Source organism: Coloeus monedula (assembly GCF_965178545.1).
Source record: "Coloeus monedula genome assembly, chromosome: 3".
Lineage (NCBI taxonomy): Eukaryota > Metazoa > Chordata > Aves > Passeriformes > Corvidae > Coloeus > Coloeus monedula.
The window spans coordinates 1,480,041-1,493,714 of NC_138783.1; the positions used below are offsets into that span (position 1 = coordinate 1,480,041).

At 53.7% G+C, this 13,674-nt stretch overlaps 1 protein-coding gene across 2 annotated transcripts; it reads right to left on the reverse strand.

The window, feature by feature from the left end:
• Nucleotides 1–764: 764 nt before the first annotated feature.
• P2RY2 (purinergic receptor P2Y2) lies at nt 765–10,742 on the reverse strand. 2 transcript variants are annotated; one of them, XM_082278653.1, is made up of 3 exons: nt 10,549–10,742; nt 2,829–3,952; nt 765–2,712 (listed from the first exon to the last, which is right to left on the reverse strand). In XM_082278653.1, the coding sequence occupies exon 2, from the start codon at nt 3,946–3,948 to the stop codon at nt 2,872–2,874; it is 1,077 nt and encodes a 358-aa protein (XP_082134779.1). In that variant the 5' UTR covers nt 3,949–3,952; nt 10,549–10,742; the 3' UTR covers nt 765–2,712; nt 2,829–2,871. The 2 variants fall into 2 exon arrangements, with proteins under 2 accessions (XP_082134779.1, XP_082134778.1); XM_082278652.1 differs by having other exon boundaries at nt 765–3,952.
• Between the last annotated feature and the right edge of the window lie 2,932 nt (nt 10,743–13,674).

Consider the following 13,674-nt stretch of genomic DNA (forward strand, 5'->3'; position numbering starts at 1 on the left):
TGGAAGTTCCTCTCTGAGCTGCCCAGATTATTCCTGAGCAGACTGCAAGGTGACTTGGCCACAGTTCGGAATAAACACCTCCATGGAGCAGAGTGTGTCCTGAGCCTTGTTTCACTGGCAGAGAGAGGCCCAGCAAAAGCCATGCTGGGGACCAAGATAAATTGCAAACCAAATGAAAAATAAATTGAAACCAAATGTATTTTTTCATGGGGACTGTGGTTAGGCTCAGGAAACCTTCTCCTGGTGTCTGCAGGGGAAGGTGAGGAGCTCTGAGAACAACAGGTTTCCAACATCTTAGTTTGGTGGCTTCGTGAGTGGCTGGGAGAACCAGAGAAGCAAAAAAAAAAAGTCTATGGAATGGGAGACTAATTATTTCAAGATTCGTTAATCAATTACTTGATGTAACAATTTTCTTCTAGTCTTCAACAGGAGTAGCCTAGGAGAAGCTACCAAGACCATGGAGACACAACCAAAGAGGTTGGCTACTGAATTTGTCATGCTCCAAGGGGTTTTGGTGCCTGGGAAGCCCTGCCATGGCCACAGAGCTGTCTCTGCACCTGGGTTTTGACAGAACTGGTGGCATCAGCCCCATGAAAATCTTGAATCGATAGTGGAGATTGAATTCACCGAATTAGATGGAGATCAAGAATCACAGAGGAGGGGACAGCTGTACCTGGAGATTAAAATACATCCACAACATTCAACAACCCAGTTCCTAACCCCAATACCCATCTTTGCACATAGCAGAGGAGACGGCAGAGAAGTGCTCGTAGTAGAAAGAAACTCATTTACTATCACAAATCCGAGGTGTTTGCACGTTACAAAAATAAAAATGTACAGTCACTGTCATAAAACTCACCTATTTTTCCTCTCTAGTATAAGTTAGTGCTTTTACAAATAAAAACAAAAAACCAAGTCTGGAGCTAGATTTTCAGCTGGTACCTCTCTGCATCCAGCCAGTGGGATCACTTGGGGATCAGGATCACAGAGGGACACCCCTGATGGCACTGGCAGTGCTGCCCAGGGTGGTGGCTCGAAGCCAGCTCAGAGGAGGTGGCATTTCCAAGCAGGACCTCAGGAGGGAACTTTGGGCATGTTTTTGTTGAATTATTCAGAGCACGTAACATGTCCACACTGCTTTTTGGCCAAGTGTGGGAGACCGGGGAAGGCCTGGCCTGCAGTGATGTTTGTACCAGTTCAGTGCCCCGGCTGAATTCGTTTCTCCCAGTTATTTGTCTCGCCCCAGTGACTGCGCCATGACCCTCACCATCAAGCCAAGCTCCCTTCACAAGAACAAAGGAATAAAGGTGCTGCTATGGTGCAAGTCTGGTCTTAACCCAATCCTGTCCTAAACATGCTCGAGGGTGGGATGAACCACCCTACAAATGTCCTATTTGTCTTTGCTGATGGTGCCCTTCTTTGCCTCCTGTGGTTGCGACATTGTTGGTTAGAACAAGAGCTCTCCATTGGGCGTGGGACCACAGGAACCTCCCAGTTAACCCTAAATGGTCCCAGTCACCTGTGACTGAACACAACCGGTGACATTGCAACGTGGCTTTGTCTCCACCAAACCACTTCACAAGAAGGAAGGATGGGAGAAACTAAGGAGTGTTCTGAAGTCTTGGTCTAAGCCAACATCAAATGTGTTTGCCTAGTCCTGAAATAGAGCTTTTACAGAATATGACTCGTCCAGTGCTGCAGCCCAAGCAATTTTCATTTCTGGGGGGAGGAATCAGCATCCTCCTGGCAGGGAGACCATGGACCTGGGCTCTGGGCTCTCCAACCCAACAGCCACAGAGAGAAACACCAAGAGCACCTTCTGGTGAAATGTTCTGTGGATATTTTTTCCAAATCCAGGATCCCAGAATGGGGTTAAGCTCAGCACCACTTGCAGCTCCTCAACCCAGAGTGTAGCGCTGGCAAATGTTGTCACCTCTGAGGGACAGCAGTGGGGACGTGGCAGAGCTCAGCCAAGGGACACTGGTCTTTGCTGCTGGGCTGGAAACATGAGTCACCAGGAAGGGGGTTAAAAACAAGACATGAAGAGCTCACCTTAAATTTTAATGAGCTGGAGATGATTATTAAAGCCAGCAGCTGGAAGCTGTAGGTCCCTAAAAGCTTTTAAAGGGTGACTGTTGCTGTTGGGAAGCACTAATGGGTTTTTTGGAAGATGTTGGCCCCACTGGAGAAACCTACAGGGGACTTGCTTGATGGTACCAGTAAACTCCAGTGGGCTGCTACCAGTGTAATCCGGTGAGATGGAATGTCCATCAGCACCCTGGTTAATGGGAAGCCAGCCCTCGGACAGGAGCTGGGAATCCCATCTCTGCTCTGCCAGCTTGAAGCTGGGAGAGCATTTCTTCAGGGATGCAGAGCTGTCGGAGACCCTTTCCCGCTGTGGGTGATACTTGTCCTTGACATTTTCATCAAGCTGTTCAGCAGAACTGCAGCTGACTCTCCTCATCCACCCAAAGCCTTTCCTGCCTTGACAAGGCACGGACAAACTCCAGCTCCCCCTGTGCCAGGCAATCTGCAGATGGAATTCTTTAGGGGCATCTTTCGCCTACAGCATTTTCACTTTGGAAGACGATTCAAGGCACTCAGGGCATGATTTTTTTCACAGATTTGGTCACCTCAGCGTTGATCAGAGGGGCCGGCTGGGATGCAGAGCCAGAGATCAGGGTCTGTGTGTGCAACCACAGCTGCATCTTCCTGAAAAAAATACAACAAAACAAGCAGAGAAGCACGTTTGACACAGACCATGCTGGAGTGGGTGCAAGCCCAGGCACCCCAAACACCCAAAGCCTCAGGCCCCAGAGCATCCTGACCTCCCTTCACACCAGGGATAAACCCTTCTGCTGCAGAGCAGGCCTAGGATTTCAGATCCTTGGAGAGCGTGTCCGTGTCACTGCTGGTTCCCAGGTGACTGTTGGGCACGATGCCCAGTGCCACCTCGTTCTGAGGCTTCCCTAGCATTTTGTTGCCAGCAAACTTCATAAATCGCTGCCCTGCTAAGAAATACAAAATGGGATCCAAGCAGCTGTTGGTGCTGGCGAGGGGACGAGTCACCTTGTAGGCTAAATTGATGGCATTGAGGGTCTCACAGCTCAGGTCCCAGCTCCGGAAGGAGTAGTACAAGGTACGAGTGACATGGAAGGGAAGAAAACAAACAATGAAGACCACCAAGACAATGATGATCATCTTCACCGACTTCTTTTTGGAGCGGGACAGGCGGGAAATGCCCCGGGTGGGCTGCAGCAGCCGCCGGGCCATCAGGCAGTAGCAGACGATGATGATGAGGAAAGGGATGCAGAAGAGCAGCACCAGCATCACCGAGCTGTAAATGACAAACTGGCCAAAGAGGTCCTTGCTGGAGGTGTCGTGGCAGGTGATGGTGTCACCCTTGACGCTGGTGGTGACGAAGAAGAGCACGGGGGACTGGCACACCACGGTCACCACCCACACCACGACCGACACCCTGCGGGCGTGGCGCACGTGGCCCCACTGCAGCGACTTCAGCGGGAAGCAGATGCCCAGGAATCGATGGATGCTGATGCACAGCAGGAAGAGGATGCTGCAGTAGAGGTTGGTGTAGAACAAGAAGCGGACGATCTTACACAGCCCCACGCTGAAGGGCCAGTTGTCCCCCATGGCGTAATAATACACCAGGAGGGGCAGGGAGACCACGTAGAGCGTGTCGGATATGGCCAGGTTGAACATGTAGGTGGTGGAGGCGTTCCAGGTCTTGATCCTAAAGATGAAGGAGTAGAGGGCCAGCAGGTTGAGAAAGAGCCCCACCACACACACGATGCCATAGGAGACGGGCAGCAGGACGTATTTGAAGTCCTCATCAAATACACACTTGTAGGGGTTGTCATCTGTGCCACCTGGGTCCAAGGAACTGTTGGTGACTCTGGTCCAGGCTGGAGGAGTCATAAGGTTCTCCATCACCCTGTGGGGAAAGCAAAGAGGCTGTAAGGACATGGAGACAATGGCTCAAGAGGGCAGCACATCACTGACCACAGACACCGTGGCCTCATGGCGTTGGTGACACAACTGAGCGGTCCCTGGCATGGAGGAATTACGGTTACGCGGATGAAGTGAGTCTTATTTAACCTCGTTTTGCATCTGGGGCACAGAGGAAGAACTGAGCTGCTCTAAAGTCACCAACAAACCCCAGGCCACATGTCAGAGTCCACCTCAGGTGTCCTGCAGCCCAGTTCAATGTCCCAAACCACCCTTCCCACCAGGTTCACACAGAAACTTGGTCTCCTGCATCACAGAACAGCAAAGATGCTCCATTCTGTGTTTAACCAGCCACGAGAAATGACTCAGCTGAGCACCATTAAGAATGGGTCCTGCTAAATCCCAGGCAGAAAGGATTAGAAAGTGGAATTTCAGCAAGCAGTCCTCATGACTGGCCCCCATTTCAGAGGTCTTCAGCTCCTTCTGGTAGGGCAAACCTCACCACAGCTGGAGGCCCTGTAATCAAACCTAGCCAAAAGGAGCGTGTTCTCCACCACAGGGACTCTGCCTGGGCTGGCTGTTGATGAGAATAAGGGGTCTTTAATGGGTTTAGTGCTGGGCTGATGGTGGCCAGGTCGCAGTCCTGCTCCCTGGCCCTGATCCCTGCTTCTGCATGGGACTGATCAGCTGAGAGGAGAAAAAGGGCCTTGAAAGGGTCTCTGCAGACACACAGAGCCTGGCCTGTCTGTGAGGAGGGACAAGGGCCCTTTTGTGCCCTGGGCCCTGCTGACACTTGATCTCCGAGTGAGTCCATGGGTCAGGAATCAAATTAAAATGCATTTCCTCCCTTCCCGTAAGAGGAGCCGGTTTGATGTCCCTGCTGCTCCCTGCCTTACGGGAAGCCTGCGGAAATGGGGGTTCCAGGGAGATGAAGCCAGCGCAGGAACTCAGGACCGGGAGCTCCTGCACGACAAAAGGTCTGAGGAAAGGCACCCTTGGAATGAGCGTGTGGGATGTACCCTGACCCAAACCTCACCAGGATTTTAGGTGGAAAAAAGCAATCCCAGCCTTCTCAGGTAAAGGGCTCAGCTCTAACCTGGTGCCACCATGCTGAGGGACAGTGTGACCGTGCCCCTTCTTGCAAAACAAGCACCTGATCCAGAGCTGTGCTGCCCCTGCCTCCAACTCAGATCCTGTAGGGAAGGAGGCCATGACAGTCTCCTCGAAGGTGCCAGCCTGGATGATCTCTCACCAAAGTGAAGCACTTTGGTACTGAAAAGCACCTTGACAACTCATTGCTGAGGGAGAAGGGATGAAGTGATGCTTCCAGCCCATCACAAGGGGATAACTCCAGTCCTTGCTCCAGGGGCTGGATCACACAGCCTGTCCAGATGTGCACTGACACGATCTCTGATGATGCTTCCCCCATCCTGCTGCTTTCCCCTTGGAGCAGAGCAGGACAGTGCTGGCTGAGGCTCACACCTCCCAAGGACAGGGGTGGAAGCCACACACACACTCACACCCCGACTAACCTGCAACATCTGCAAAAACCCCAATATCACTTTGGGAAACACTCTGTGATGAAAATCGGAGCCAGCACTGATCTTGCTCTGTCCTGGCCTCGAGGTTTTGCTTTTCCTGCACTCAGTTCAGCTTTGCTCCCATCCTGCTTCGCCCAAGTCCTCAGCGGCATGGATGGAGAGGGTTAACAGAGCTCTGGCAGATGGGAGAACATTTTCCAGCTGCTGTTCTCCGCAGTTTCTTCCTTCCCTATGAGCTTTGCAGATCTGGGGCCAACCAGAGAGAGGTTGCCCGCAGACCTGGCAGCTGATGAAAAGGGTTGGACAGGCCACCGTGACCGAGGGAAGCCACACAAGATGCCCTAAAAGGCACAGGGAAGGGTTACAGAGTTCCAGAGGCTTCAGCCTGGCATGGGATTTCTCCATCTGCATTCCCTCTCTCCCCTGCAGACAACCCACCACTGATGGGGGGAGATCACCCCAAACTCCAGCCCATCTCCCCACAGGCTCCTGAGACCCCAGCAAGAAAACCCAAAAGAGGGTTTGAAACCCATCCCTAAGCCAAGGTGGGGAATCTCCTGCAGCTGCCCAGAGAGGTGCCAAGTTCTTCATCTCCACCTTCAGGACAAGGAACAAACAGTGTTTGCTGGCTGGTTTGAATGGAGCCTTGTCCTTGCTGTTGTGCTCTCCCGTCTTTTCCTTCTGGGAATGCAAAAGCCTTTCTTTTTCCTTTTTTACCCTAGTTTTGCCCAGAATCCCTAGGACAAAACCTGCTGTGTGTGCCGGCCCTGTGACTGCAGGCCACCCCCTCACTCCAGTCCCGCTGCATCCGCAGGGAGCGAGCTGGAGATGCCAGGGCCAGCCAAGGCATGAGAAGGCACAAGGGCTGGCAGCTGGCACTGCCCTTTGCTCCAATTGTGACACCCTGAGCCCCTGGCAGGGACGAGGGGAGGGCGAAAGCAGCAGCGATCCCTGAGGGTGCCAAGCCACGATGCTGTGGTGAGAACCACCTGCACCTGTCTCATCACTTCATCTCCTGGTCTTTTTCCGAGGTCACAGTGGGAAGTTTTTTCTCTGGCATTGGATGCAGGTGACCAGGCACAGCTTTTTGGGTGCCCTCCAGCTATCCACATGCAGTTTCCTCCATGATGAACCATGTGCAGGTTGCAATGGCTGGACCATCTCTCTCTCTCTCTGCAGTGTGGCCTTGGACCTGTTTATCCCATGGGACATGGGAGTTTTTTCCCAGAAAACAGGTACCATCAGTGCCAGTGGATGAAGGCAGCATGGGAGAGGAGCCTGGTGATGAGAGGAGCCTGGGCAGATCAGTGTCCTCAAATAAAGTACCCACAGGCATGTGCATGTGAAGTCAGCATCCCAAAATGCTCCTGTAACTGTATCTGCCAGGGATATTTAGATCAGCCAATATGGGAAAGGAAGGGGCTGTCATGGGAGAAGGTCACAGGCAGTTGAGGGATGGCCAGCACTCCATAGGGAGACCACAGGATGGGCACTGAATTGCCAAGTAAAGGCCTTGTCTCCGGATTCCTGCTCCATTTTTCAGCATTCCCAGTGCCCTCCCAGACGTGTTTCGTGCTCGGCAATTTGCCAGCAGCAGCAAAGTCACTGAAGACAACAAAGCACAACCAAACCACGGCTGCAATGAATACATTTTCACAGGGGGCTGATGAGGTTTAATTGGCCTTCCCAAATAATTAATGTGGATTAATTTACCAGCAGGACTTCACAGAGGTGGCCCTTGGTTCTGCCACAGCTCCCGTTGTTTTATGCTGGGGGCTGAAACCACGATCCATTCACTGCATCTTCTCCCTGACTCCCTTCCAAAGGACACACGGAGAACGTGGGTGTTTTCCCTGCCCTAATTCGGAGGCATTTAGTAGACTCATCAAAATCCTCGCTCGGGATCAGAAGCTACTTGACACTCTGGGAAGCAAACGACCTGGAATCGTTTTTCACTGCTCTGGGACTGTGGTTCAAACCCTCTGTGAGCAAAAGCAAACAGGCGGTGTGTTCGGATGCTCCCGCGCCTGGCCACTCGGAGCCACGAGACAGGATCCGGCCGAAATCTGAGCCTGCCCAAACTGCCTGCTTTGCATCTGCCCTTTCCCTTTGGATCCTTTCTGCCACGGTGACCTTCAGAGCCTTTCTCCTCCGGGCTGGCCCCAGCCACCAGCGTGGGCTGAGGACATCCCCAGCTGTCCCATCTCCACCATCCCCAGCGCTTCTCTCCAGCACCCAAGGCAAGACACCTCCAAGGTTCATTTCCAGGATACTCAAGCAGCTTAAGGGGCTTTATCCATCTCCCTGCCAGGCAACATCCCTCCTTTATCCCTGATGGGTGTGATCTACCCCTTCCTCCATCCCCAAAATAGCCAGAACACCTCATTTAAACCAAAACCTTGCAAGGAATCCGTGCTTCTGTCCCTACAAAAATGCACCTTTGGAGGGCAGCTCCTCTCCAGAAATGGAGCCGCCCCACTGAAGCAGCCACATGCCTCAGTTTCCCTTCCTGTTGCCAGGCTGAGAAATAGCAGAGTTGAAGTTGTTTTCTCCATGAAAAATATTTTTCTGGGGGTGTTTTGGTTTCCTAGAGGGTTTGTCAGTAACTTGATCCAAGCTAAAAAGGGGAGAGAGAGTCTGGACAAAAGATATAATGAGTTTAAAAGAACTTTATGACTTTGTTTGGAGGTCAAAATGTTTTGCTTTGAGACAAATGACTTCTGGGAATTTCTGTTTTTCCCCAAGAAACTCCCTGAATTCCTCCCTGAATCAATCCCCCTTCCAGCCTTCGCTTCCCAAGGGGTACCAAAACCTCCTGCCTTGCTCCACACCATGGGAAATCAATTGGGATTAACCAAATCTGTGGCTTTCAAGTGAATTAAAAAAGCATTAAAACCATTGGTGACAGTGGTAATGAAGGCCACCTTCATTCAGTTGAACCTGACTCAATTCCCAGCATGGTAGGGCTCTGGACATGGATCCTCCTGGAAGCAAACATCAACCCTGGACAATATTTAATCCCTTCACCAACACTTCCCTTCCTGCTTCAGCAGAGGTGATGCTCCCTGCCTGTTTTTGCCCTGCAGCATCCCATGGGATTGGGGTGGACCTACTTGAGCCCTCAAACCTCGAGTTCTGCTTATGCCATGGGGGAAACAGGGCACTTGAATCCTTTAGGTTTCCTGGAGACAGAAAGGTGGTGTTTCTGTCAGGAGTTTGACTTTGGTTTTGCCCTCCATGACCTTTTGGTGCTCACTGGAGGAAGCAACAGTCAGAGTGGGGGAGAAGTGTGGGACCAGTTTCTGGTCAATTTGGTAACCCTACAAGCTCTGTATCTGGGGGAAAGAACATTTCCAGGGACACCTCCCAGCCTCCTGCCCACATCAAGGGAGTCACCCACCACAAGCAGTACCACCCTGGGAAAACCAAAGGCACTCTGGGGGACAGTCAGGGTAACACAATTATCAGGCTCCAGCATGGCACCACCAGCAAACCCCACACGGGGTGGGCTTTGGGGGATAATGTTTTGCTCCACAAGGAACATCCCATGGAGGCAATAAGGCCTTTGCTTCATGGGTGGCTCCCACTCAGTTGTCAGTGGGGGCTGCTCAGCACTGAGGAGGGAGCCCGGCGTGGCCGGCAGCACGCTCCGCTGCCAGAGAACTATTCATGGCTTTGGCTTTGTGTCAACAACCCGAGATAAAAATCACACTGGGCAGAGACAGGACAAAGTCACTCTGTGCCATGACAGTCAGAAACCCTTCTGGGCGTTTTATAACCCACTAAGCCCTGGGACACAGCCACGCTTCAGGGCTCAGCACTTTTTGGGGTCTCTCCCTTTGCACTGGAGTCCCTTAACCCATCAGCCACCCTTCACTTCAGGGAAAACAACAGGAATTTGGTGGTAATGAAAGGGCCCAATTTTGGCAGCAGCGACCACGAGCCAGGGCCACCATCCCCCAGAGTTTGTGGCCCTCCAGAGCCAGGTTTGCTGCTCCTCACCTCGTGCACAGGAAGGCAGTGGGTTGCCAAATGGCTTTTGCAATAAACTGATAAGAAAAATGCAACAGAAAGAGAAATAAGATGTTTTTCCCCTAAAGTTGTTCCTGCATGTCAGCCAGTGCCCATCTCCGGGATGAAGGGTGTTTTGGGGGTTAGGAGCTGCTAGAAGGAGTCAAATGGTTTGAAATCAGAGTATCACCCATTGCAGTGTAAATTAAAACACTCCCAAAGAAATTACACAGGGAGCCCAGCACGCAAAGAGGTGGAAAAACACGCGGAGCAAAGCAGGGAGTCAGTTCCACGGCTTTAACCAGAGGTGTGTACGGGAAATTCCGGATAAACAGCAAGTGAATTCCCCAGGGAAGGGAGAAACTGAGCAGCAAAGATATTATTCTGAATTAATGCATTAAAAATCCAATAATTCAGGCAAAGAGGAGCAAAAGGAGCAGGAAGCTTCCCTGAGTGCCCAGTTTGAACCATTTGTACCAGCACCAGCCCATGCCAGTGACTCCCTGCTGGCTGCTGGTCCCACTGCCCTCTCTTGGGGCACTTTGGGGCTTTTGGGGCAGTTTTAGTGGCAGTACGGGCAGTCTGTGGGGTGGAGAGGAGGAGAGCAGGAGAGCCGGGGTTCAGCTCTGTCCGTGCACTGCCCCACTCCCTGCTTTGGGTGCTCTGGGACCCTGTATCACCCGTGTCACCCATGTCACCCGGGCAGCAACAAGTGCCACCACCATGAGTATGCGCGTGTGTGCGCACGGCGGGAGGTGTGTCCCACCCGTGTGTGCGTCCCCTGTTCATGTGTGTGCATGTCCCCTTCACCCCTGGGCGTGTCGTGTCCCCCCCATGTGCGTGTTCCCCCACCCGTGTCCCCACTGCCACCTATGCACGAGTTTCCCACAGGACTCCGGGTGTCGTCCCCTGTCCCTCCCTGTCGTGGGCAAGACAAGCACCCCCACATCCACCTCTGGTCCCCCCGTGGTCCTCCCATTGTCCCTCCGTGCTCCCCCCGTGGTCCCCCGCCCGCTGCGGCCGCGCTCACCGGGCGATGCCGAGCCGGGGGCTCCGTGCCGGGCTCGGTGCCGGGGGTTCAGCGCCGATCGCCCCGCTCAGGAGGGCGGCGGAGGCCGTGCCATGCCCGGCTCTGGTCCTTCCCCCGCCCCGGTGCCGCCGCTCCCGGCGCGGCCGCCGCGTGTGAGCCGGGCCGGAGCGGGCGTGGGGCTGCACCGCCCTCCCGGCGCGGAGAACGGGGCTGGAACGGGGCAGGACCAGGGCCAGAACTGCCCCGCCCGGGGCTGGGACCGCCCCTTCCCCCGGGGACGGGACAGGAGTTCTCCTCCCTGGATGGGAACGTGCGTGGGATCGGCGCTGGGACGGGGACAGGAGTCCGACCGCCCCCTCTCTTTCCCCCTCCGGGATGGCACTATGGATGGGATCGGGATTGGGGCTAGAGCCGGACCCCCCCGCTCCCTGCCTCGGAGGTGGGAGTATGGATGGGATTGGGGATGGGATCGGGACCTGAGACCGACCGCTCTCCCCTTTCTCCTCCGGGAATGGGACCAGGATAAGAGCTGGGACAGGAGACCCGCCCCCTATCCTCCAGAAATAGGTGCATGGATGGCATCAGAATTGGGACTGACATTGGAGACAGATGATTGCTCCCCAAATCCTCTCCCGGGTATGGGATCGGGGATGGGGCAGGAGTTAGAACTAGGACAGGACCCCTCCCACCTCTCTGCCCTGTGAATGGGACCATGGATGGGAATGGAGCTGGGACTGAGTTCGGACTCACTCCCACGGGTGCTAGGATCGGGATTGATGCCAGGATTGAGATGTAGGGACTTTTCATTGTTGCTGGAACCAGGAGGACACGGCAGAAGGTTTTCCCGAGGTTTTCTCCTTGCTGCGTCTTCTTTGAACTGCTGTCCCCACAGAGTCCTGGCACAGCACAGCCTCCCTGGAAGCTGCAGGAAGCTGTGGAAGGCTGCCACCCCTTTCACAGCCTGCCTTCTCCCACAGGTGCTTGCTGCCCAAGGGAAGCAGGAGCCAGGTTCAGCGCAACCTCCCCAGTGGGGTTCATTCGCCTGGGCAAAAAACCTTCAGATTTGGGGGGGCTCGAGGGTTCCTGGACAGGAGCAGCCCCACTGGATCATGTGCAGGTGGCCCAGTTGTTTTCCACTGCCGCGAGCACGGAGCGAGCCCCAGCGCTCCCCCGAGTATTCCCCATCTGTGTCCCTGGGTGAAAGCCAGATCCTCCAGATCCAGCTGGATCTGATTTTGTGTGGGGGTCCTTGGGCCCCCTGGATATGGCTGGGGGAGGGACCATGAAGCCCCTGATGGAGGAGGGGAAGGACATTGATGGCATCTATTATTCAACAGCAGAAAGTGGCAGCTGGCTAAGGAGGCATTTAGAGGATATGAACTCCTGGCATGGACACAGTGCTGCAGAGATCCTGGTCACGGGCCTCCATGCCAGAAAAGAGCAAAAAAAAATATTCCTGTTTCCTTCTTCTGATGTAATTTGTTTGAGGAGGGAAAACAATACATCACATCACAGCTATTTGGGGCTGATAAGGGAGGAAGGACAAGCTTGCTGCTTGCACAGAGGGAGTGAGATGCCGGGACAGAGCTGGTGAGTGAGGCTCAGCCAGGTGAAGCTGCCCAGCAGTGCCCTGGGTGCCGAATTCAGCCCATCTCTCCTGGATTTGGAAACACTTCTTGGGCAAAGGTTGGGTTCATCCAACCACAGCACCTTGGTTTCATCCTCCAAATCCTCCACCCTCCCAAGGAGAGATGGTGTCCAGAGGTGATGGATGGACATGTGGATGATGTCCAGGGAGTTGCTGCCATCCTTGCATGAGCTGTGACCCGTGGGGTGATCGCTGCTGCTCTGCAGCCCTTGCCTGGCGCCGTCTCCCCCAGCCTGGTCCTCCAAGGTCTGAACACCCGCAGCTCTTCCTCTGCCAGATAAAGCCAAACAACTCAAAAACAAGAGGCAGGCGCCTTCCTCATCTCCAGGGGTGATTAATTATGGCCAGGCCGGCTGAGAGGTCTGCGTGGCGGCTCGGTGCTGGATGCTTCAGCAGGCCAGAGGACATGTTTTTCTAAAAGCTTCTTTGGAGCAGGGAAGTGGTCCCCTGGAGAGTCCTCTTCCCATCAGACATTTTCCAAGCCTGATTGAAGTCTCAGCAGCTTCCAGAAAGCAGGAGCTTCCCAGCTTCACTGCCCACTGCAAGGCAAAACCTTTCCTTTCCTGTCTTTTGCTTTTTCTCACTTTTCTCCACTCGTTTGGGTGTGAGGGAGATGGAAGGAGGGTGTCAACCCTAACCCACCCTACTCACTTCTGTCCTCCACGCAGGTCACCGAGCACCCTGGGGACCCAGAACAAGAGCCTCCCTCACCCCACATCTCCATTTCCCAAGCTCCACAGCAGCTCAAACAAGCCCAAGGAAGGGGCAGATGTTTTAAATCCTGTTGAAAAGCAAATGATTTGTGCAGCTGCAGCACAGAAGACGGAGGCAATACCCAGCGAGCCGACCTGGAAAGTAGCCCCACGTTTCCCTTTGTGGCTTCATTTTTCGACTGATTTGGCAGCCAGGCAGGTTTCTAAGACACTTTCAAAACATTTCCATGTTGACTAGTGGGCAGGAATGTGATACAGGAATGGGTGGACCGGGAAGGTCGGGTGGCCACGGCAGAGCCTGCGCTGCACCCACGGGTGCAGCTCATGGGAGCCGCCAGCTGAAGTGCTGGACACAAACTGTGATATATCAAATCTCTTGGGTTTTGCCTTTTGTTTTTTGTTTGATTGGTTTTTAAAGCCTTAGGTGCAGCAAGGAGGAGAGTTTGGGAGTGGTGGGCTGAGCCTGCAGCCCTGCCTGGTGTTGGCTGGTGGGAGAGGAGAGGGTGAACACTCACCTAAATCTGTGCAAGTACAAAATGATGCCCTGATCCCACCTTGATACTTCTCATGGTCTCCTGGCTATAAAGGTGTTCAGTCACCTAACTGTGACACAGAAACCTGCCCTGTGTGACTGGGCTTGCAGGAGGGACATCCCATGGGAGCAGATGTGATTTTGCAGCTTCCCGGGATGCCTGAGTTCTCTCTCCAGGATGTTTTGATTCAGGACCATCAGCAAATTTAAGGGGCAGCAAAAACCAATGCAGA